This window comes from Eretmochelys imbricata, chromosome 9 (genome assembly GCF_965152235.1).
Source record: "Eretmochelys imbricata isolate rEreImb1 chromosome 9, rEreImb1.hap1, whole genome shotgun sequence".
Classification (NCBI taxonomy): domain Eukaryota; kingdom Metazoa; phylum Chordata; order Testudines; family Cheloniidae; genus Eretmochelys; species Eretmochelys imbricata.
Window position 1 is genome coordinate 56,377,661 of NC_135580.1, and position 24,651 is coordinate 56,402,311.

The window sequence follows — 24,651 nt, forward strand, 5'->3', positions numbered from 1 at the left end:
TTCTGCATAGTAAAGTTTCAAAGCTGTATCAAGTCAATGTTCAGTTGTAAACTTTTGAAAGAACCATCATGTTTTGTTCAGAGTTACGAACAACCTCCATTCCCGAGGTGTTCATAACTCTGAGGTTCTACTGTATCTAGATTTCATGTATGTTTAACCTTAACTCTGAATTTCCTGGTCTGTAATGCTTATTTTGGGGCTAAAAATAAAATCCCTGTAAAATTTTGTATCCTAAATTACTGATGTGTACTCAGCCTTATCTCCATTGGTACATAAAAGTTTGTCTAGGGATTTTAATTGGCCTGCAATTGGCTAGGAGGCTAAAAGGAAGTAACCCCCCTTCCCCCACCCCTGGCACACACACCTATAGTATGGCACAAATGGCAAGGAGATTTGGAAGGTTAGGACCTGATCTAATGCTCACTGAAGTCAATGGGAATCTCCCCATAGACTTCCATGGGGGTTGGATTGAAGTTATATTCATCTTCCTCAAAGAGATCAGATGCTGGGAATATAGCTGTGAGAATAATGGATTTTTTTTAATTCACTAGCAATTCTGAAAAATTGGGGAAAAAAAGAAGACGCAATTTCAGGCTGAACCAAAAATAAAATGTTTCAACAAATTAAAAAGTAGAAAAAAATTTGTTTCAGGTCAAACAAAATATTTCATTAGGCAAAATTGAAATGTTTCATTTTGATTCCAACTATTTTAAAACATTTTATTGGGTTTTTTAAATAAAATTAAAGAAATTTTTGAAACAAAAAGGTGTTTTGAGCCAAAAATTTGAAACGTTTCATTTAGAAAAATGTCAATTTTTGTACTTTGTTTTTTCACCAAAACAATTTGGTGAAACCAACATAAATTCGGGAAACATGTCAGTGTTACTGAATCTGCATTTTTGCCAGTCCAGAATGACAAACTCCCTCCCCCACTCACTATGTAATAGATCCGAAGCTCTTGCAGGGATCTCCGTTCAATGGAAATGTTTCTCCGTATCCGGCAGTGGAAGGCTGCCTCCACTCGATGCTGTGGCTTACTCCTTGCCAATGGACCAGCAACCAGTGCCAAGATGTCATCTTCTCCTCTCTCCTCCTCTTCCTCACCTTCCTGGCAACCTTCACAGGCCTTCAGGCTCATCCTCTCCCGCTCCTTTACCACCTCTGAGAGAACGCCCCCCCCACAGAGAATCAGTTTTAGGAGTCACCAATTTACAAAGGGTTCTGAAAAATGACTGCTCCCATTGGAACCAATGGTAAAATGCCCCTTGATGTCAATGGAAGCAGGATGGACACTGGTGTGAATTCTAGTCAAAGCCCAGCAAGCTGGCACCATCCGGTGAGACTGAATCTCAGTCATCCCTGCTTCATGTGCTTGATCCAGGCAAATGTTCTGTCCTGGTCATTTTAGGCAGCAGTGAGGTTTGTTGGCGAATGCTCCCATTTGTTTTCATTGCAGTCATGAAGCCAGGAAAGGAATATTAGTTCTCTGGGGTTCCCAATTATTGTTGCTGAGTTTGATTCTTAAGTGTTGAGCCAAAAAACTAATGGGAAGTCCTTTGAGGTGTTGGAGATAAACAGGGAATGAGTTTGTGACATACACAAATCTCACCACACAAGCACACACCTACCACTGCAGTCAGTGGGAGACTCTCCAAAGACTGCAACGGGGGTTGGATTGGGGCTTAAGTCACTTCCCTAACATCCACACACACACAGAGACAAATACGTACCTCATCACCAAGACGTGTGTTAGCAACTATTATTTGTGACATTAGACAAAGTCCACATTTGAAATGTGTAGTTAGTCATGTCCTGATGTGTGAGTGAAAAGCTGAAAGTGTAAAGCTGCTCCTGGGGCTGGAGTTTGAGTCTGGCTGAGCACCAGTGTAAGAGGGAGTGAGACACCACCCCAGACATACACCCCTGCTCCGGTTACCTGGTTCTTGTATCTGGGCAGGCAAGCTAAGCAGCACTGCATGCCAACTTACTGCCCCTGCACCCACCAAGGTGTCGACTCCCCACATGCACTAGACAGCAACCACTAAGGGCTTGTCTACACCGGCACTTTACAGAACTGCAACTTCCTCGCTCAGGGGTGTGAAAAGCCAGGCTGCCAGTGTAGACAGTGCACCAGTACTGGGAGTTGCACTCCCAGCGCTGGTAGCTACACCTCTCATGGAGGTGGGTTTTTTTAGAGTGCTGGGAGAGCTGGGAGAGCTCTCTCCCAGCGCTTTGCCGTGACTACACAAGCCACGTTAAAAGTTCTGCCACGGCAGGACTTTAGCATTGCCAGTGTAGACTAGCCCTTATTCTCCTTAACCTCAACCCCGAGGGAGGGGAGATCAGATTCACAAGGTGACCTTGCCCCCCCCCGGTAGGACATGAGCTCTTGTCCCTTCAGTGTCACGCTCCCTGCAGCATGAGCAGGGCCGGATTAAACTTTTGTGGGCCTGGTGCCAAACATATTTGTGGGCCCCCATTGAGGCAGTGGAGCATGGCGTGGGGAGGTCAGTCTCCAGACTGAGGGACTAGCCAGGGGCATGGCATGGCAGGGGCGACCCCGCTCCACCCAGCCCAGTGTGAGGGCACTATTTACAAACCGGTAGTTGCCAGACGCGAAGTGGCCCTGTGATGCCAGCATGCCCCTTCCCCTTGGGGAGCGGGCCCATGCCACACCAGAGAGCCCCCTGCCCAACACCACCCCTACTCCCTATGACCAGAGCCCCCCCGGACCCACTATGCCCAATGCCCCCCAGACCTCCCCCAGAAATTCACAGTGCCCTGCACAACACCACCTTTGCCAGCACTCCCCTGCCCACAGCCCCACCACAACTGCCAAGCACCCCCCACAGAACCCCCACTCCCTATTGCCCCAACACACACATCTTCCCCGCCCCCTCACAGCCCAGCACATCTTCCCACCCACAGCCCCCTGCCAACTCCCCAGTGGCTGCACTCGTCAGTGAGCTGAGCCAGCAGCACAGCCAGGGTTGGTCCTGGGGCCGGGAATTGCTCTGTCCATTCAGGAGTGGTGCGATCAGCCAGGCCAAGGCCTCCCTCAAGATGCACTTGCCTGGAGGGGCCCAGCCAAGCCCCCCTACCTCTCTACCCCCTCCCCAGGCTGAGACTGGCCAAGATTCTACACCAGTCCCAGGTGGCTCAGCCCCAAGGAGACAGGCGGTGCCACACAGGCTTGGAGCCAGAGGTGCACTGGGGTCCTGCCAGGGGGCAGAGAGGAGCAGGGGGTTGGGGCCAGGGGGTGTAGAGGGGTTTTCAGCCAGCCGGCAGGCAAGCTGAGAGGAGCAAGTGGTGGGCAGGGGGAGAAATGGGGTCTCGGGCCGCAGTGCAAGCAGAGAAGGCCAGGGCCCCTTCTGAGCGTGGGCCCAGTTCCATGGCACCATTGTAAACCTGGCACTGAGCCTGGGACACCCACCTCCCCAGGCCAGCTGAAGTGCCTGTGGAGATGCACTCAGCACTGGCTTTCATACTGTACCTTTCAACAGCAGCCGGAAGTCCTTCAGCAATTCTTCTGGTGTCACCAGGGATCCGGGAGGCCCCTGAGGGCCTGGGGGACCTGGTGGGCCTGGCAGGCCAAACTGGAACCCCAGACAGAGCACAGAGCTGGTCAGTTCAATGTGCCTTTAAATTAGGGCACAGCTAGCCAGTGTAGATCCAGTAAGAATGGCTCCATCCCACAGTGCCAGCCTCTAGTCACCCACATCCTGGCACCCTTCCCCTTCCCACTGTCCGAAAGGGCACCTGCCTCTTCTGAACTCTGTGCTGGAATCTCAGCAGGATTAGCCGTCTCTGCTGGGTTGGTCACTGTTTTCAGCCCCACCCTCTGGGTCTGTTCTGGGCTCAGGAGTAGGGCTGTTACACCAGGGATGCCATGGGCCCAGACCAGGCTCTCTGGAGTGGGGGCACAGTAGGCTCAGGCCAGGGCTCTCGATGTGGGGTGGGGTGCAGTGTGCCCAAGCTGAGCATCTCTGTGAGGGGAGGGACGCAGTGGGCACAGGCTGAGGAGCTCTGTGAGGGGAGGGGCGCAGTGGGCCCAGGCTGAGTAGTTCTGTGAGGGGAGGGGCACAGTGGGCCCAGGCTGAGGATCTCTCTGAGGGGTGGGGCGCAGTGGGCCCAAGCTGAGTAGTTCTGTGAGGGGAGGGACACAGTGGGCCCAAGCTGAGCATCTCTGTGTGGGGAGGGGGCGCAGTGGGCCCAGGCTGAATAGTTCTGTGAGGGGAGGGGCACAGTGGGCCCAGCCTGAGGAGCTCTGTGAGGGGAGAAGCACAATGGGCCCAGACTGAGTAGTTCTGTGAGGGGAGGGGCACAGTGGGCCCAAGCTGAGCATCTCTGTGAGGGGAGAGGCGCAGTGGGCCCAGGCTGAGTAGTTCTGTGAGGGTAGGGGCACAGTGGGCCCAAGCTGAGCATCTCTGTGCGGGGAGGGGGCGCAGTGGGCCCAGGCTGAGTAGTTCTGTGAGGGGAGGGGCACAGTGGGCCCAGCCTGAGGAGCTCTGTGAGGGGAGAAGCACAATGGGCCCAGGCTGAGTAGTTCTGTGAGGGGAGGGGCACAGTGGGCCCAAGCTGAGCATCTCTGTGCGGGGAGGGGGCGCAGTGGGCCCAGGCTGAGTAGTTCTGTGAGGGGAGGGGCACAGTGGGCCCAGCCTGAGGAGCTCTGTGAGGGGAGAAGCGCAATGGGCCCAGGCTGAGCATCTCTGTGAGGGGAGGGGCGCAGTGGGCCCAGGCTGAGTAGTTCTGTGAGGGGAGGAGCGCAATGGGCCCAGGTTGAGGAGCTCTATGGAGGGTGGGGCGCAGTGGGCCTGTGCCAGGGATGTCTTGTGGGGTGGGTGCAGCAGCCCTGGGATCTCTGTGTGAGATGGGGCGCAGTGAGTCTGAGCCAGGGCTTCCTGGGGTGGGTTGTGCAGACACACCGGGGATGTGAATATATACCTTGAATTTTTTTGATTTGCCTTTGCCCTGTTTCTTGCTGTTCACCCCTTTGTTTGATTGTTTCATAAAGAGCATCCAGGCATCCCGGGGGTCGATGCTGCGAGACCGCTCAGGAAGGGGTTCCTGTCAGAAGATCAAAGAATAAGAACACAGAAAGTGACAGTAACCAGCTCTGTGGGCTGCTGAGTGGTTCAGGCACAGGTGGGTGCCATTCTCAACACTACTCCCATTACACAGCAGGGGCAGGAACTCACCAGCCGGAAACCAGCCTGTGCTTTGCTGGAGTGTTAATGAGTTCCTGACCACTGTGACTGCCTTATCTGCTGGCCAGGGAGCTGTGCCCTGCTCACAGCATGCAGGATATGGGGAACTGGGCTACCTGGGGTACCGCTGAAAAACTCTGGACTCAAAGAAACTCTGTAGAGGGCACTCTTCCCTCTGGGTGGGACTAACCCAGTACCCCAGCACCAGCAGCTGCAATGTTTCTGGGGCACATGTTTTGGAGGGGATGTAAATAGAGGTCATTATACAGCCCACAGTGCTTCTTGCAGCCATGAATATTAGCCCAGCGTGGGGTGGGTTGTGGGCATATGAGCCGGTGGTGCTGGTGTTCTGGTGCATTACAAGGGGGGGAGGTATGGTGCATTAGTGGAGCGGTTTGGTGAGTTACAGCTAACACAGGTCCACTTAAAACTTCACAAGAGCACAAATCAGCGTCTTGGTGAAGTGCTAAGTCTTTCCCGCAATTTCAGTTTGTCAGCTGTTGCCCTAGACTGTTGCTGTACCTGTTTCACCTAGCGGTAGCTGCATTTTAGTGGAAGGTAAGGTAATTCTTGTATGGGTCTATCTGCGCTGTAGTCAGAGGTGTGACTGCAAGCCATGTAGCCATACCCTAGCCAGTGTGAATAACAACAGCAGTGATGTTGTCTAAGCACGGGACTCTGGTATGTCCTTATGTGGCTAGCCCATGCTGCTGCCTGTGCTACTGCAGCTTCTGTGTTACTGGCATTGACTAGATCCAGGCTAGCTCAGGTTTATCTGCACATGCTGCAGTCACGCCTCTGACTGCACTGTAGCCATAACTAAGGTGACCAGATGTCCCGATATTTGGGGCTTTGTCTTATGTAGGCTCCTATTACCCCCACTCCCTGTCCCAATTTTTCACACTTGCTATCTGGTCACCCTAGCCATGACCCATGTGGCAAATAAGGCCAGAACCTCCCCTGGTGTAAAGTGGCACAGCTCTACTGAAGTCAGTGTCAACCCACACCAGCTCAGGGTCTGGCCCATGAAGTTTATAAAGCCCCTAGTGTAACACTACGTTAATTGTATCCAATTTGCAAATGAATTCCAATTCAACAGTCTCTCGCTGGAGTCTGGTTTTGAAGTTTTTTTGTTGTAATATCACAACTTTCATGTCTGTAATCGCGTGACCAGAGAGATTGAAGTGTTCTCCGACTGGTTTATGAATGTTATAATTCTTGACATCTGATTTGTGTCCATTTATTCTTTTACGTAGAGACTGTCCAGTTTGACCAATGTACATGGCAGAGGGGCATTGCTGGCACATGATGGCATATATCACATTGGTGGATGTGCAGGTGAACATGAAACAGACATGAAAGTTGCGATATTACAACAAAAAAACTTCAAAACCAGACTCCAGCGAGAGACTGTTGAATTGGAATTCATTTGCAAATTGGATACAATTAACTTAGGCTTGAATAGAGACTGGGAGTGGCTAAGTCATTATGCAAGGTAACCTATTTCCCCTTGTTTTTTCCTACCTCCCCCCCTCCTCAGATGTTCTTGTTAAACCCTGGATTTGTGCTGGAAATGGCCCACCTCGATTATCTTACACATTGTAAGGAGAGTGATCACTTTAGATAAGCTACTACCAACAGGAGTGTTGGGGACACTGGGGCATGGCCACTAGGTAACTCGAGCGGATGGAAGACCACAAGTGTTGATGAAGCCCCCTCATACTAGGCCCAGGTGTCCTTGGCCCCCCCTCCCGCCTGGAGGCACTCGCAGCAGCTCTGCGTACTAGGCCCAAGTGTCCTTGGCCCCCCCGCCTGGAGGCACACACAGCAGTTATGCTGAGGATCTGCAACAATATGCTGCAGAGTCAGACTGCCTGAAACTAAGCAAGGCCAAACAGGGCAGATATGGAAGAGCAATGCTGAATAAAGCAGCTTTATGTATAGTTTAACAAATGATACAGAGAACCAGGGAACTAGCTAGGAACTGGATTGGCTAGCTATATGGATACTTGGGGCAGCTTGCTATTGGATAAGTATGCTGGGAAAAAGGATGTATAAAAGCCTGTGTGACTTCCTGCTCTGTGTACAGGATTTGAGATTCAAATCTCCCTGTACCTATCTGAAGCTTCAAATAAACTTTTCTGCTTCTCCACCCCGTTGTGATTATTGCGTGTAGCACACCGGGTAACGAACTACTCAAGCTGTTGTTCAGCCTCTCGGCACTGGGTGCCGGCAACAGCTTTTGGTGTCCCTGGGTGGGCCAGAGGCTGCAATTTAGCCTTGCCCGGACCCTTCCTGGAGGTCGAGGATTGCGGCGAGAACCGATGCCCAGCGCACACCGGTGAGTTCATCGGGGGCCTCGGAGGAGACGCAATTTGATCGAGCCCAGAGGGCACAATGGTGCAGCGCACTCATATAGTGGAGAAGCAGTTGTGGTAGACGACGGTGAAGAACTGGTCCCTTGGATAAGGTAGGAACCTTTTGAAATCCGGATTGTATGCTCTGTTGGAACCTGGGGACGCCCAGAGTTACCCTGTAAGTATGGGACAGGGACAGAGCTCAGGGGTTAGGGCACGGTGTGCATTCTAGCAAACTGGAAGGTATTTGGTGCGGATCCGATGACTAAGAGCCAATTAAAACGATTCTGTACAGTTAACTGGCCTCAATATCAACTAGAGGACCAGGAGTGGCGGCCACCAGGAGGGTCAATTAATTACAGCACGATCCTTCAGTTACTCCTGTTCTGTCAGAGAACAAGGAAATGGAATGAACATATGTATGTGCATTTGTTTCTGACTTTATGTACTCGACCAGATATTTTACAGCACTGTAATCTGACTCCGACTGGTTCGGTAGCAGCTAATGTTAGTCCCCAGACCCCCACCCCCACTGTAATGGCAGAGCCGGTGTCCCCTTCGGCCCCTACACCCACACCTTGTAAGTCCCCAATGGTTGGCCTATATCCCTTAATCACCGAAACTAAAGTCGCCCGGTCTGGATCGGACAGGCGTCTGGCCACAACTATGCAGGTTTATACTCATGTGCCCTTTAATCCTGTGGATTTGGCTGCTTTCAAAGCACAGGCAGAAGAGTTTTCCACCAACCCAAGCAGGTTTATATCAGTCTTTGAGGGGTGCCTCAGTAGTCACAAGCCGCACTGGGATGATTGTAACATCCTCCTGCGAACCCTATTGTCTGAGGTTGAAAGACAACAGGTTGTGTCCAAGGCAAGGGAGGAGGCGCAGAGACGGTACGACCGGGATCGTATTAATGTCCCTGACCCGGATGGACAAGTCCCCCTAGCAGACCCCAGGTGGGATCCAAATGATCATGGGGATATGACCCGCCTTACCTCCTATATGGAGTTGCTTTTGCATGGACTCTGTCACTCGGCTGTCCGACATAATAATTGGGCAAAGCCATATGAAGTAATGCAGGATTTAAAAGAAAGCCCAGGGGCCTTTCTACAGCATATTTGGGACACCATTCGACAGAATACTAATGCAGACCCTGATGATCAGGCAACTGAGTCATTTATTAAGGGAATTTTTACAAGCAGAGCAGCCCCTGATATTAAGAGAAAGTTACAAAAAAAGGAGGATTTAATGGGCATGACCATGGCACAAATCTTAGAGACTGCAAACCGAGCTTATAGTCTGAGAGAGACAGAGAAGGAGAGAAAGCAAGTGAGATTGATGGTAACAGCGGTACAGGCCGGCACTAAGAGAAGTGGCCGGGGTGGAAGGGGCCATGGACGCGACTGTCCGGGCCCGCAGGAGAGACGAATGGGTCGCAACCAGTGTGCCCTGTGTCGACAGGAGGGACACTGGAAAAATGAGTGCCCAAAGAGAAAAGAAAAGGGGGGTGCCCCTATGATGGTGATGGCGGAGCAGGAATAGGGGTGTCAGGGGAGACGGACCACCCTACCCCCGGAACCCCAAGTAAAGATGCGGGTGGGAAGCTCAGAAATAGATTTTTTAGTGGACTCTGGAGCGGCCCGAACTGCCGTAAATCAGCCTCTTCAGTTGCCAGTAGCAGATTCCCTTACTGTGGTGGGAGCCACAGGCAGGGACACCAAGTGCCCAGTGTATGCCCCAGCGGAATGCGCTTTGGGAAATAGGACTATATCCCACAAGCTGGTATACCTCCCTGAGTGTCCAACACCTCTGCTGGGACAGGATCTACTTTGTCGCCTCGGTGCCACCCTGCATTTTACTGAGGATGAAATAACCCTTACCTTACCCCCTGAGAATGCGTGGATCATGACCCTTGCAGTTGAGCCCTCAGCCATGCAAGCCCCAGAATGGAGCCCGTGGGAAGACCAGGTGTACCCCCTCGTGTGGGCATCAGGGATTCCAGGAAAGGCCACCCACCAGACCCCCATTACTATTCAGCTCATACCAGGGAAAGGCCCAGTGCAAATAAAACAGTATCCAATCAAGAGGGAAGCCAGAGAAGGTTTACAGGAAACTATAGATCGATTCCTAAATGTATGGTATTCTCCGGGAATGTCAGTCAGCCTGGAACACTCCCATTCTATCCGTACAGAAGCCTGATGGCCCGTATCGGCTGGTACAGGACCTAAGGGCAGTCAATGAACGGGTTAAGGCTCTGCACCCTCTTGTCCCTAACCCGTATACCTTATTGGCTTCTATAGGGGGACAGTATACCCATTTTTCAGTCCTTGATCTGAAAGATGCTTTCTTTACCATCCCAGTTGCCACCCCGTCACAGGAGATCTTCTCCTTCGAGTGGGAGGACCGAAAAAGGGTTAAAAAGCAACTTTGCTGGACAGTGTTGGCCCAGGGGTTTAAAAACTCCCCCACCCTCTTTGGCCAGGCTCTGGCCAGGGACCTAGAGGAGTGGGATAATGAGGAGGCCCTCCTTCTGCAGTATGTAGATGATTTGTTAATTGCCACTGTGGGCCAAACACCCTGCCTTAAAACCACTGTGAGCCTCCTGAATTTTATTGGACTCTGGGGATATCGGGTAGCACGGAGTAAGGCTCAAATTGCCCTCCCAGAGGTATGGTACCTCGGGTTTCACATACAGCAAGGGGAGCATCAGCTTTCAAGCGAAAGAAAGGAAGCTATATGCCAAGTTCCTACCCCAAGTAACCGTAAGCGGCTCAGGGCATTTCTGGGTATGGCAGGCTTTTGGAGGATATGGATCCCAGAGTTTGGACTGTGGGCTAAACCCCTGTACGACTGTGTAAAAGGAGCAGATCATGACCCCTTCTATTGGACCCCAGAGGCTGACAGGGCATTTAAAATCCTGAAAAGAAAATTGATGGAAGCCCCGGCTCTGGGCCTGCCGGATCTCTCTAAGCCGTTTCAGTTGTATGTTCATGAACGAAGGGGATTGGCCCTAGGAGTGCTCACACAGCTGTTAGGAGCATGGATTGGATCAGGTTGCAAAGGCTTGGCCGGCATGTTTACCGGCGGTCGCAGCTACTGCCCTAGTGCTTGAGGAAGCTGAGAAGCTAACATTGGGAGGGGTTATGCAAATCTATACTCCCCATATGGTCCGAGCCTTATTGGATGCAAAGGGAGGGCTTTGGCTCACCCAGGCTCGGATTGCTCGGTACCAGGCTAAGCTGTCAGAGAACTCTGAAGTCACCCTTAACCCAGCCACTCTCTTGCCAGAAACAGAGGAACAGAAACATGACTGTTTAGAGATCATAGATGTCCAGTACTCCAGCCGTCCGGATTTAAAGGATGTACCCCTCCCAATTGCAGATTATGAGTGGTACACTGATGGTAGCAGTACTGTAATAGATGGGCAAAGGAGGAAGGGTTATGCTGTTGTGACCCTCCATGACACTGTGGAAGCTGAAGGTTTGCCTGCTGGGACCTCTGCCCAGCTTGCCGAACTAATAGCCCTGACCTGTGCACTTGAACTGTCAAAAGGAAAGTGGGTCAACATTTTTACTGATTCAAAATATGCTTTTGGTGTGCTGCATGCTCATGCTGACCTATGGAAGCAAAGGGGAATGCTGACAGCCCAAGGCTTCCCAGTCAAGTACGGGCCCCAAATCCTCCTGCTCCTAGAAGCCGTACAACTTCCCTCGGAAGAGGCGGTGGTACACTGTAAAGCCCGTCAAAGGGAGGATCAAGATGTGGCCAGAGGTAATGCCCGGGCAGATAGAGAGGCTAAGCATGCTTCCACCCTGCCATCCCCTCAGACTGAGAACGCCCATATGCATGCCCTTATCCCATCAGTAGGGGAGTTTCCACCCCTCAGTACTCTGGGGAGGAGAGACAGCTAACTGACAAACTCGGTCTCCGGGAAAAGGAGAGATGGCTCCATTCCCCAGAAGGGAAGGTCCTCTTACCAAAGGGCCTAATCCGGCCAGTGCTGCAGAAACTACATCAAACCACTCATGCTGGCAGGGAAGCACTTATCCAACTAATGGGAAAATACTTTATCACTTCCGGACTCCAACCCCTGTCTGCCCAGGTACAAGCGGACTGCTTAGTCTGCCAAAAGAATAACCCCCGACCGGGACATCCTGTGCCACCAGCTGCCCTAGAACCCACTCCGGGCCCTGGACAAGTGTGGCAAATAGACTTCACTGAGTTTCCCCGGACCCAAGGGTTCAAATATCTCCTTGTTATAGTGGATCTGTTCAGCGGATGGCCAGAAGCCTTCTCATGCCGTAATTGCACTGCCAGAACAGTGGCCTTCAAGTTTGTTAAGGAGATCATTCCTCGCTTTGGACTCCCCCTATGGATGGAATTTGACAATGGGACACACTTCACATCAAAAATCATTCAAAGCATCTCACATGCCTTACAGGTCCCCTGGAAACTCCATACGCCCTGGAGACCGCAAGCCAGTGGTGTAGTGGAGCATACCAATCAGACCCTTAAACGGCATCTCTCAAAAAGTGTGCCAAGAAGCCTCACTGCGATGGCCTGATGCTTTGCCCCTCGTCCTACTCCGTATCCGTGTTCTCCCAAAGGGTAGATTAGGGCTCAGTCCCTTTGAAATTATGTTTGGAAGGGCATGGCCTATGAATGGCACCCCGGTTCTGTCAGGGGAATGGGAGTTGGGTAATGGTTTTCTGTCACAGTATATGTGTTCCCTGTCTGCTGTTCTCTTGTCTCTTCACAGGTATACCAAGGATTCCCAGCCTCTCCCTTTGGACACTCCCGTCCACTCCTTACAGCCCGGTGACTCTGTGCTTGTTCGCACCTGGAAAGACGAGCCCCTCCAGGAAAAGTGGAAAGGACCCTATACCGTCCTGCTGATCTCCCATACAGCGGCAAAGATCGAGGGACACAAGAACTGGATCCATCACTCTCGTCTGAAGGCAGTACCCGCCCCCTCGTCAGCAGAACAGTGGACCGTCCAACCTGCTGACTCCTCATCTAGTGACGATCTCGGGCTAAAGCTACTGTTTAAAAGACACAAATAGCGGGCACCTTAATGCTAAAATGGGCCCACCCAGGTACTGGAGACCCTGGGTTGGGAAGACTCTGGTGATAATTAATTGGGTAACATTGTTATTCTCCGTATTGGTATTTCCAAACTGTGCATACCGGGAGCATAACTCCTTTGTTTCACTTGCGCACCATGTTGCTAATTTAACAAACCAGACTGATTGTTGGGTATGTGCTCCAACTCCACTGTCCCCCAAAACGGGAATGCCCCTTGACATGCTAGCAGAATTAGCCACCAAAGAGCAGGAAAGAACGGACTCGCCGTTCTGGAATAAGACCTCTTTACAGCAAGCCACCTATCAGGACCAGGAGTATTCAGTTGCAGTACTCACTGAGGGAGTGTTATGTTTTACCCGAAACCAATCTGATCACTATGGGCGTCCTGTGGGAAAAAGCTCCTGTGTTATTACACAGTGGGCTGATGGATATTGGATAAAGACCAACAGGGGAGGCCAGCAGTGTGGGTGTAATGGTTCCTCCCCTTTTAGGGAAACTCTTACAAATACTCTTACCACAAAAGAAAGGTTTGGAAATATAACTTTCCGTCCAGTTAATATCTCCAATGTAGCAAGCCAATGGTGGGTTTGTAGTGGTCCCTATGGCAAGTGTAATTTGAACGTCACAATTAGAAACGCCTCCACTTGTACCCAATCAAAAAAATAAGATGCCCCCTTAGGGGCATATAAATTGTTTAAAAAAGCAGCCAAAGCAGCCTTAAATATCCCAGGAATCCCCTTAAGAAACAGTCCTTACTGGGCCCTACAGGGTCACTATTTTGTATGTGGCCGAAAGGCTTACAAGGTGCTGTCAGCCAACTGGACAGGTAGCTGTTATATAGCTCATGGAGTTCCTCATCTGTCCATAACTGCCACACTGCCCAAAGGAAAGATTAGAAATGTCCGAGACACCTCTGTTGAGTCACGAGAAAAGACTCTGCGGTGACTGACTACAGCATTGGAGGGCAATACGAAGAATCCCCTCACAACCGAGAAGATTGTAGGGTGCTCTGTACTGGGAATAGCACCACTGGTTTCCGGCCCAGCCATGGCATGCATAGGCCGCTATACTATAAGGCTGCAGATGGTACTTGAGAAGGTGGCCTTAGAGTTAGAGGACTCGGTTAGTGATTTAGGGTCAGCAGTAAAAACATTAAATAAAGAGGTACAGCAGCTCAGGATGTTTTCCCTCCAAAACAGGCTGGCTTTGGACTATCTCTTGGCATCCCAAGGAGGGGTTTGTGCCCTCATCGGGCCCTGATGTTGTGTATATTTAAATGATAGCAGTTATGAGATCTATGAAAAGGTGGTACAGGCTGAGGCCCATGCCTGAGCCGGAGCACAGGTTGCCTATACTGCCCCAGAGAACGATTGGTTGCAAACCTTGTTTTCAGGCTGGGGTTTGTCGTCTTGGCTTGGTGGTTTATTTAGCCTATTATTGAAACTTCTCTTTCCTGTATTGCTTGTATTACTGGTATTATGCTGTGCAGTATCATGTGTGAGGGCCCTTTTGCAAAAGTTAATAAGTCATTTTCTTCAGGGCTATCACAAAGTGCTTATGCAAAGTCGTATTGTAAAGAAATAAGTAGCCCAAGTGAGAAAACTCAGAGCCAAGGTTGTTGAGTGTTCTCAAAGGGAGGAGTTGTTGGGACACTGGGCCATGGCCACTAGGTAACTCGAGGGGATGGAAGACCACCAGTGTCGATGAAGCCCCCTCGCACTAGGCCCAGGTGTCCTTGGCCTCCCCCTCCCGCCTGGAGGCACTCGCAGCAACTCTGCGTACTAGGCCCAAGTGTCCTTGGCCCCCCCGCCTGGAGGCACACACAGCAGTTATGCTGAGGATCTGCAACAATATGCTGCAGAGTCAGACTGCCTGAAACTAAGCAAGGCCATACAGGGCAGATATGGAAGAACAATGCTGAGTAAAGCAGCTTTATGTATAGTTTAACAAATGATACAGAGAACCAGGGAACTAGCTGGGAACTGGATTGGCTAGCTATATGGATACTTGGGGCAGCTTGCTATTGGATAAGTATGCTGGGAAAAAGGATGTATAAAAGCCTGTGTGACTTCCTGCTCTGTGTACAGGATTTGAGATTCAAATCTCCCTGTACCTACTTGAAGCTTCAAATAAACTTTTCTGCTTCTCTACCCCGTTGTGATTATTGGGTGTAGCACACTGGGTAACGAACCACTCAAGCTGTTGTTCAGCCTCTCGGCACTGGGTGCCGGCAACAGGAGAGTGGGTTTGGGGCGGGGGGACGGACAACACCTGGATTTGTGCTGAAAATGGCCCAACTTGATTATCATACACATTGTAAGGAGAGTGATCACTTTAGATAAGCTATTACCAGCAGGAGAGTGGGGTGGGGGGAGAGAAAACCTTTTGTAGTGGTAAACACCCATTTTTTCATGCTTTGTGTGTATAAAAAGATCTTCTATACTTTCCACAGTATGCATCTGATGAAGTGAGCTGTAGCTCACGAAAGCTTATGCTCAAATAAATTGGTTAGTCTCTAAGGTGCCACAAGTACTCCTTTTCTTTTTGCGAATACAGACTAACACGGCTGTTACTCTGAAACGAGTGTAACACTGGCACATTGTTCACTGTAGCAAAGATCAGCCAGGTAAGATGTCTAGGTCTGAGTTCTGGCCCTAGTCTCTCCCTGGCTGTTGCAACAGCAGCTGTGATTGTGGCAGAGGCAGTGGTCTAAGGCCTGCTCTTCCCGGATATTTAGCCTAGCTGCCTCTGAAATCAATGAGTGCTGGGGGAAGGGAGAGAGGACAGCAGGCCCTCAGCAGGAGCCCCTCTGGAAGATTACCAAGCGGTGTTGGCAGGTGCCAGAGGAGCAGGCTCCAGCAGACCAGCTACTGTGGTCCACCTCCTGTGGTCCACCCAGGTGTGATGTGTGTCATGGGGAAGCCTTGGCTCCACCAGTGACACAGAATACATATTGTGGCTAGGAGGGATGGTTGGATGAGCGACTCACACTTGGTCCACAGAGTCTGGAGGGCTGTATGGCTGAAGGGAAGAGAACATGCCTGAGGTTTCATTTCCATCAGATGGGAATAGTGAGGCACAGGGAAGCTGTGTGACTTGTCCAGGATCACACAGTGAGCCACCAGCATTGTGTGGATTAGATCCAAGATCTCCTGAGTCCCAGTCCTGTGCTCTGGTCACCCAGCATGCTGCTGCCCTTCACAGGGCTGGACAGCAAGAGCATGAGTCTCCAGTCAGTATTAGTTCAGTTTATACCAGCTGAGGAGCTGGACCAGAGACAGCTCCATACACAACTGCATGGGCTACTTTGGTGCCATCTAACTTGCTGCCCATTGTCACTTCCAAGTCCCTTCTCACATTGCATGTGTGTTATTTCCCCAGGCATGTTGGAGTTTATTAGGCTTCAAGCAGAGAGTACAAAAATCCACAGAATAAACATCCAAAGAACTAGGTGCCATCTCAGCACTACCAGGCACTTCTTGTGTGCCCTTGGGCCAGCCATTGAACTTTTCTTTTGCCCCAACTCCCGCATCTCTACCACACGAGGGTGATGTGGGAAGGTGCTGGGACAGTGCAGGAGCAGCTAGATATCTTCCATTTGCTGTACTTTCCATGTCTCTCCACCTGCTCATTAGCAAGGGAATTGTACACCCGTGGGAAATGCAGGCTGGACTTCCAGATAGCCATCCCAAGGAAGCCAGTCACTTCCGCTAGTAGTGTAGAATCCCTCCATACACCCAAAGGAGGGGACCGATGGAAGCCCAAGTGGAGAAGGCACTGTTAGCTGCTGGCCAATGTCAATGGTCTTAGAGGGAAGGTTGCTCCCTAAAGGGGTTGACAATACAGCATGGCTAGAAAACTGCCAGCCAAGGAATGACATGTCCAGTTACTTAAAAGGCATATCTCACCTAATCAATTCCCTGCAACTATGGAGGCCTATGGCACTGGTGGCAGCTGGGGCTCTCCTGTTCTCTGCACACAGCAGGTTAGTCTCCTGAGGACTGAACCACTTTAGTCTAACTAAAGTCATTGGGTTCAATACATGGGTATCTAGGGGAGGTTTAATGGCCTGTGATATACAGGAGATCATAATAAATTAGTCCCTTTGGGCTTTGAAATCTATGAAATAACTGCCTAAAAACTCCCATCCTCATGGGAAAACCATGGGCCTGACAAATAAGTTTTGTGTAGTTTTATGTCATGCACTTGGCAATCAATTCAACCAGAGCCAAATGTATTTTCCATTGGTGGCAGAGGCACCTATAGCCTAGCTGAGGTGCTTTTTAATATGTATTGTAAATAATAATGGTCTACGGTCTATTCCAAGTGAACAAAAGTCATCTTCAAAATATCACCATCTACAGATCAACATAATAATACAAATGTCGGGCTGGAAGGGACATCAAGAGGTCATCAAGTCCAGCCCGCAACGCTGAGGCAGAACCACATATACCTAGAACATCCTGACAGTTGTTTGTCCAACCTGTTCTTAAAAATGTGCAATGATGGGGATTCCACATCCTCCCTTAGAAGCCTGTTCCAGAGCTTAGTTACCCTTACAGTTGGAAAGCTTTTTCTAATACCTCACCTAAAACCCCTTGTTGCAAATTAAGTTCATTACTGCTTGCCCAGCCTTCAGTGGAGATGGAGAACAACTGATCCCTGTCCTCTTTGTAACAGTCCTTAACGTATTTGAAGATTGTTATCAAATCTGCCCTCAGTCTTCTTTTCTCATGACTAAACATGCCCAGTTTTTTAAAACTTTTCCTCATGGGTCAGGTTAGCCTAAACTTGTCCAGTTTGTCCTAATTTTTCCTAAAGTGTAGTGCCCAGAACTGGACTCTACTCCATCTGAAACCTCACCAGTGCCATGTAGAATGAGACAATTACCTCCAATGTCTTACATGACCCTCATGCTTATATAATCCCAGACTGATTTTAGCATTTTTCCCAACAAGTCAACTCATATTCAATTTGTGATCCACTATAACCCTTTTTGCAGTACTACCACCTAGCCAGTTATTACCCATTTTGTAGTTGTGCATTTGATTTTTTTTCTTCCTAAGTGTGGTACTGTGCACTTGTCTTTAATGAATTTCATCTTGTTGATTTCAGATCAATTCTCCAATTTGTCAAGGTCATGTTCAATTCTAATCCTGTCCTCCAAAGTGTCATCTTAATGTCCCCCATACATTTTATAAGCACACTCTCCACTCCATTATCCAAGTCATCCATTAAAATATTGATTAGTACCAGACTCAAGACAGAGCCCTGCAGCACCCCACTAGATACACCCTCCCAGTGTGATGGTGAACCATTGATAACTACTCTTTGATTGTGATCTTTCAACCAGTTGTGCACCCATTTTATGGTAATTTAATCTAGACTGCATTTCTGTAGTTTGCTCATGTCATGTGGCACTGTGTTAAAAGCCTTACTACAAATCAAGACATAGCATGTCTACAGCGTCCCCTCTATCCACTAACCCTGTCAAAGATGGAAATTAGGTTGATTTGGCATGATTTGTTCTTGACTATTTCTTATAACCCTCTAGGTGCTTACAAATTGAGTGAGAAGCAGAAGAGCTCGAGAAAAAAGGTGTAACACAGGCTGATTGCCCAAGTGTATAATTAAGCGGGCCAGAACTCAGTTTATAATATCAATGTTTATTTTTAACCATTTTAACCATTAAATGTCCACATTTGCATAAAATTATGGCAGGGGTGTCTGCTGTTGCCAGCAGACATTGCAATTCCAAATGTTAAAGCTTTATAACTCTTAAAACACAAATTGTCAACGTCCCATGGCAAACAATACAATGTGAATATCCTTAAATCAAAACTCGAATAATTTCTCAAGCAGCATTTTTCTTACTTTGCCTATCCGTAAATTTCAGTGATCATCAATGGAAATACTTTTTTGTTGGTTTGTGTGTGTATGGCAAAAATCAACATTTATTGACATTTACCAATAAAATTCTAATCCTTCCAAGCCTACATACCCAACAGGCCAGCACTGAGATTTGTTGCAAGTTAATTTTGGGTAAGAACAGGCCTGAATGATCATGGAATCTGAATTTTTAATGTGCACTCCTGGAGCAGCACTATAAACTCCACTGCACTGACTCCAGTGTGTTGTGTTCCTTGTGTTTTAAACAAATGCTCTGTGCACTGCTGCTGCTAATTTGGAATAGCTTGAAGATCCCAAGTCATCGGTATGGCTAGCCTCACAGCTTTTTGCATACACAGTGAGCTGGGGCACTTTTCAGATTGCTGGTGCAGCACTTTGGACTCTCTGAGCAGGACCTGCTGGCAGAGCCCCCAGGGTCCACACATTTTTTTAAGCAGCTAATGTGTTTCTGTGCTGACTGATTCGCAAAGCTGCCTTAGCTGGGCTCCCCCAGCTATGCAGCTCATCCAACTTAAGGCATTTACGTATCTCCCTAGCGCAGTGCAGTGGGCATTGTTGTAATGAGGCCAAAGAAGGCCCCCGGGGGTCGGATGGGATATAAAAGAATACCCCGGTCAAATAGTAACAGCTGGCATCTCTAGCCATGTGTTTTCCACCCATTCATAAACTACTGGACACAGCTTCCGTCTTTCCCCTGATCTGAGAGCGGAGGAATGAGGGTGGGAAATTCATTCTCCTGAGCAGCGCTGCTCTTGCCCTCTCGCCCAGGAGAGACTTTAACCCTGCCAATAGCACCTTTAATAACTGCTTGAGCAGATAAGTGGAAAGAGATTTCTGGGTGGATACGGACTGAGCCTCCTGGTCCATCAGCTGATCCAATAGGACAGATTGAATATGTGAGGGCTGGCGTTTAGGGCTCCTCTTAGAGCAATTCAGTTTTATCCTTCAGAGCTTGTCTGCACTCATGTAGGAATGTGGGTTGGCAAATTATTGAGGCAAATGTGGTGGTAGTGGACTAGAGTCTAAATTGGGATAATTTACACCTTCTCCTGGCCCCTCAGGTTAAATTATATTATCTTAACCTCCTACAAACCTACTTACACAGTCACCTTTGCACATCACCCCTGCATTTGGCCCACTGGATTTGTTTTTAAAGTAGCACAGATATTTGTCAACCAGGAACTCACGATTACCTTCTTGTAACATAAGAATAAAGGGACAGTCATTGGGAGTGAAAGACTGCCAATTTAAAAAGCAATCAAAGGATTTTTTTTGTATAATGCACAATTGATCTATGGAACTCATTGCCACAAGGTATTAGTGAGGCCAAGAGCTTAGCTGAATTGAACAAATGATTAGACGGTTGTACAGTTAATCAGAACAACATCAATGGTGACATTAGATAACATACAAAATTTTAGAAAGTCTCTGAAACCTAATGTTTCAGGATATAAGCTGTCACTAACTGCTTGGGGAAAGGAATAAACTGTCTCTCCATAATTATGAGGATTCTTGCCCCTGCCTCTGGCGTATCTGTACTTGGAGACAGACTCCTGATCTGGTGGATCACAGGTCAATCCCACTGCAGTTCTTTTATGTGACACAGTTGATCAGCTGTAACCTATAAGCTGCAAGACAAACTCTGTGGTTGTATGTTTTCAACAGAGCTGAGAAAATGTTTGCTGTGCAAAATATTTATGACAAATCTGGAAAAATTTGGGGCATTTGCTAACATTTTATGAGCCAGCAGGCTTGCTTTCAGAGAGCTTGGTTTGTGCTAGATTCTCGATGCTTTTCTCAAAAGTCAGTTGTTCATTGACAATAAACAAGTGTGATCACCCAAAGGTGAAAAAGTGATCATAAAACCATCCCTACCCACTCTGTGTGTGTGTGTAAAAAAAAAAAAGTAATCACACAACTCAAATTCCCTGAGTAGATTTTACTTGCAATCACATTCACTCAGCTCAGAAATTAGATTGTCTGCACATCACCCACTTTCCTGCTTTGGTTGCTCTGAGTTTAGATCTTTGCTCAATTCCCTTAAACTAGGTGCTGGTAGAGTAAGTGCTTACCGGGTCGTTAGAGGCTGGCAGAGGCATGCTGCTTTTTCCCTGCCTTGTGGGATACTCATTCCACTGGGATTTCTTCTCCCGGCTTCTTCTGCTTCCAAGTTTCTCCGACCCCACTGAGCCAACGCATGAGGCCACTGCCAGGAATCCCACACACAGTAATAGGAGCCAGCGGCTGGCAGGGAGGTATCCAGCCATTCTTCAACACAGGGCACCAAAGAGGTGGTCCTTTCTTTCAGGGAGCCAGAGTTTCTATGGCCACCCAGAGCCAGGCATTGCCCGTAAGAGCAAGAAGAAATCAGACTGTGTCCCGTCAGGAATGGCGAGTTTGGGAGAAGAGATGATACTCCACCAATGTCAGGCCTGTCCTCCCATCAGCACCAGCTCAGGAGATGGGTTGCCCTTGCAGAACAGCCAGCTGGTGCTCGACAGCTGAGCCACCTGACCCCAGAAGAGGGCAATGCGTCCTACTTTGTGAGGGGAAAACACATTGTGTAGGCTCAAGAATCCCTTAGAGAAATGTCCCTGTACTTCAGAGTACTCCCTGCTCCAATCTGCACGTGACAGCTTGGACCAAGAGTCTGGGCATGGGCTTAAAAAGCCACCAGCTGGGGCTGAGTTCAGCTGGGAGAGGGCTATCCCCCTTGCTTGCCTCCTTTCTTGGGCTGCCTTTGGAGCTGTAAATACGGTCTCTGCCCAGCAGCTCTCGTGTGCTCCTTCCCTTCACAGCTGGAGGGGCCAGGAGAATGCCCAGTTTCTCTGCTGGTGGCACTCACTCCAGCCTGGCCCTGGCTGGGATCTGTGGCTCATGAGAGACACCCATGCCTGGTGCACTGCCCTCTCTCTCCCTGGGTTTCTGTGGGCACTGCTCCTGGCGCAGCAGACCTTGGCTGTCTCAGTCTGATATTCTTGCTTACATCCACTCTTTTTAATGAGCTTGAATTCCCCGCCTCATAGGCACTGCTTCACGCATGCACTCCAGGGAGCCAGAGAGCCCCCTCCTGGCTCCAAGTGTTAGGTGCAACCATTTCCAGCCTCTGGCTCCATGAGCTAGAGACTGGCAGCTGGGAACCCAGGGACAGGTGCACAGAGGCTCCAGTCACACTAAGTACAAGGCAGTTTTCGTGGAGAGGGCCACAAGCGAGGGGATTGAAGCAAATCCCCAGCCAGCACCCTCTAGACTCCTTTCAGCCCACAGTGATCTGAGTGACCCTCACTGTGTGTCTGGCTGTGGCTGGAGCTACCAGCTCATCCTGAGGGGCAACGGTCCCTGTTTCCCAGCGAAGAACTATCCGCATCCAGGGCTCTGCATGCTTTGTGCAAGTGATTCTTCAGCAAAGCTTCAGCAGGACCATAGGGTATTCCTGCTCAGGACAGCTGACTTCACCATTTACTAACTGGAGGCGCTGCATCATTTCCCCCTTGAGCTCCCCAGGCCCTTCCATGGGCCATCCTGAGCACCCAGCTGCCAGTGCCTCGCTGGCTATGGATAGGATGGGCGTAGGCTGCTCCACTCATTAGCGAAGGGAGGTCTGGCCTCCAGTTACCATGAGCACCTAGGGATATGCCACATTGGTGGGTGCTGAACTCATAGGAGGAGTTCTAACCTGCTCAGTTTCCTGCAGCAGCTGGGACACACTAGGGCTTTACCCTTTAAGGGAGTCCCCTCTCCTGACCGGGCAGCAACAGTGGCCAGGGCTTGGAGCTACCACGACAACATTGCTCTGGCCCAACCATCCTAATGTGGGGTCAGTCCTGCCTAGGGCATGGAAGTGTCTAGTGCCAACCCTGAAGCAGTAGTCTCTCTTACCCACATGGGCTTTGGGTTAAAACTGGCTCAGGTCCCCCAGGAGCACACAGGGAAGAGAAGGATTTTATCAAATATACACCAAAAATACTGGAGCCAGAGCTTGCCAGTGGCTGTGGAGCAGGGAGCTCATCCCACACATGAGCACATTTGGCTGTCAGTCTTGCCAGGTGCTGAGCACCCTGGCTCCAATCAGCAAAGCACTTAAACACATGCTTAGCTTGAAGCAAGAGAGTGGAGCCTCTAAAGGCTCCAAAGAGATAGAAAGTGGGATCCCAGCCCCACTGAAGTCAATAGAACCAGGATTTCTCCTGAGTCATATTGGGGAACCCCAAAGCTTTTTGTTGTTCCAATCAGGGAGCAGAAACCATATCATGTGACCGGAGGCAGATTACCACTTTGTGAGACCCTGGGCCACAGCAAGTGGGGGCCCCTCCCCACCCCTTCCACCTGCAGTCTCTCCCACCCTCCTCTCCAGTGTTCCTACCAGGGAAATTGGGTTGGGGCGCAGGAGGTTCCCCCACTCCCTGGCAGGAGCACCAGGCAGGCGGAGCAGCACAAGCTCCCACGCCCCGACCCTGCTCCCCGGCAGGAGCGCCAGGTAGACAGAGCAGGTTGGAGTGCAGGGGGGTGCCCATTTTTCTAAGGCCCCCCAATTGGCCAGGGCCCCTGGGCATGGGCCCCGTTGTCCCAGTGGCTAATCCACCACTGCATGTGACTGATTTGACCGTGCATGAGTCCCCCCTTATCCTTGAGCACCCCCTTGTGGCCTGGGAACTAACACCAGGATTAAATCCCACATCCCCTCTTGGGCCCTAAGGCCGGCACAACAGGCTCTCTTTTCCCTTAATAATACCTCCTTGAGGCCAGATTGTTACAAAAATTAACAATCCACAATGAAAGGCCCCAATCAGGCTCACCCCCAGGTTCACCCCCAGTGCATGTGGTCCTTAAAATCTCACAAGATCTAGGCTACTGATGTAGCATATACCACACTCTGGCATCTGCCACCACACACAGGCACATCTCTGGCCTTCTCCTGTCCTGCTGCCAGCCCACTCTTCCCATAGAAACCTGCACTCCCCAGCCTCTCGACTGGGAGTGCCTCTTCAGCAGGGGAGCTGCCATCAATCCCCCTGTTCCAGTATCCTTTCCTAGCTCTCCAGCATGGACACATCACCAGGTAAGTCCCTCCTTGCTCCTCCTGCCTTCAGCCCTACTACCCTGGCTCAGGGAACTCAACGGGCAATCCCCTCTGCTGCTCTTCAGCCTTGCCTCCAGAAACCAACAGCTTCCTTAAAGGACCTTGTCCCTTTGTTTGTCCCTGATCCTTTATAGAAATTAAGAAGGTGCCACCCCACCTTCTTAATTCACCAAACTGGGGCACCTATCCTGGCACAGAGGCGCTGGACCTGCTTCATTTAATGGGGCCAGCCATCCTGTGACAGTAACTCATCATACTACACAAACAGTGCCTTGTCAAATAGTGCATGAACAACCTGGAGCCCAAACATGTTGGAATAAATAATGACCAGTGATAAATAGACAACAATGCATAGCAATCAAAACCCACCAATGCCTTTGTTCAGCTGTGCTCTGTGTCAGCTCAAAGTATGCCCTGTCCTCACTCCCCCTGCTGCTATAAGCCTTGGCCAGCCTTTGGCCATCTCCTGCCATGATTACTGTAACCTCTTTTCCAGCCACCCTCTTCTCTCTCCACACTGTCAAAAATACTGCAGCTACGCTCATCTTTCCACCAGTTACTCTGACTCCCTTCCCTGCCCCCTTGGCTCTTATCACACCAAGTTCAAGTTCTTTGTCCTCCCCACACCCTTGCTTATGTCCTATGCTCTTCTCAATCCTCTTGGCTTGCTGCACCATAAGGGACTGAGCCAAATCCCATGGATGTTGATGGGAATCTTTTCCTTGACATCAGTGGTCTGTTTCTCTCACTCTCGGCTACCTCAGAAGTTATTGTCCTCAGCCTCTGCATTCTAGGACAACTTGGGCTGCACACCCAGACTATGGCCATCCAGAGTGCACATCTCTTTCTCCCTGCACTCAGTGCCTGTGGAATCCTGGGGCATCCATGGGTAGCTCTCACTCACACTTAGCAGCTGTATTAAGCACTGCACATGGCTCCCACTATTTTAGGCATAGCTTCAGTGTGTGAATTTACACTCTGCTAAGATATAGTTTGCAAGTGTGACTCTCCA

General features: G+C 49.9%; 1 protein-coding gene across 1 annotated transcript in view; it reads right to left on the reverse strand.

The window, feature by feature from the left end:
• ERFE (erythroferrone) overlaps positions 1-21,478 on the reverse strand; it is a 33,171-nt gene extending 11,693 nt beyond the window's left edge. Inside the window, exons 1-4 of the mRNA XM_077826887.1 lie at positions 20,632-21,478; positions 4,945-5,067; positions 3,494-3,596; positions 938-1,161 (exon numbers count right to left, since the gene is read on the reverse strand). Coding sequence (XP_077683013.1) covers positions 938-1,161; positions 3,494-3,596; positions 4,945-5,067; positions 20,632-20,826 — 645 coding nt within the window. The 5' untranslated portion in view covers positions 20,827-21,478. The remainder of the gene's footprint in view (positions 1-937; positions 1,162-3,493; positions 3,597-4,944; positions 5,068-20,631) is intronic.
• Between the last annotated feature and the right edge of the window lie 3,173 nt (positions 21,479-24,651).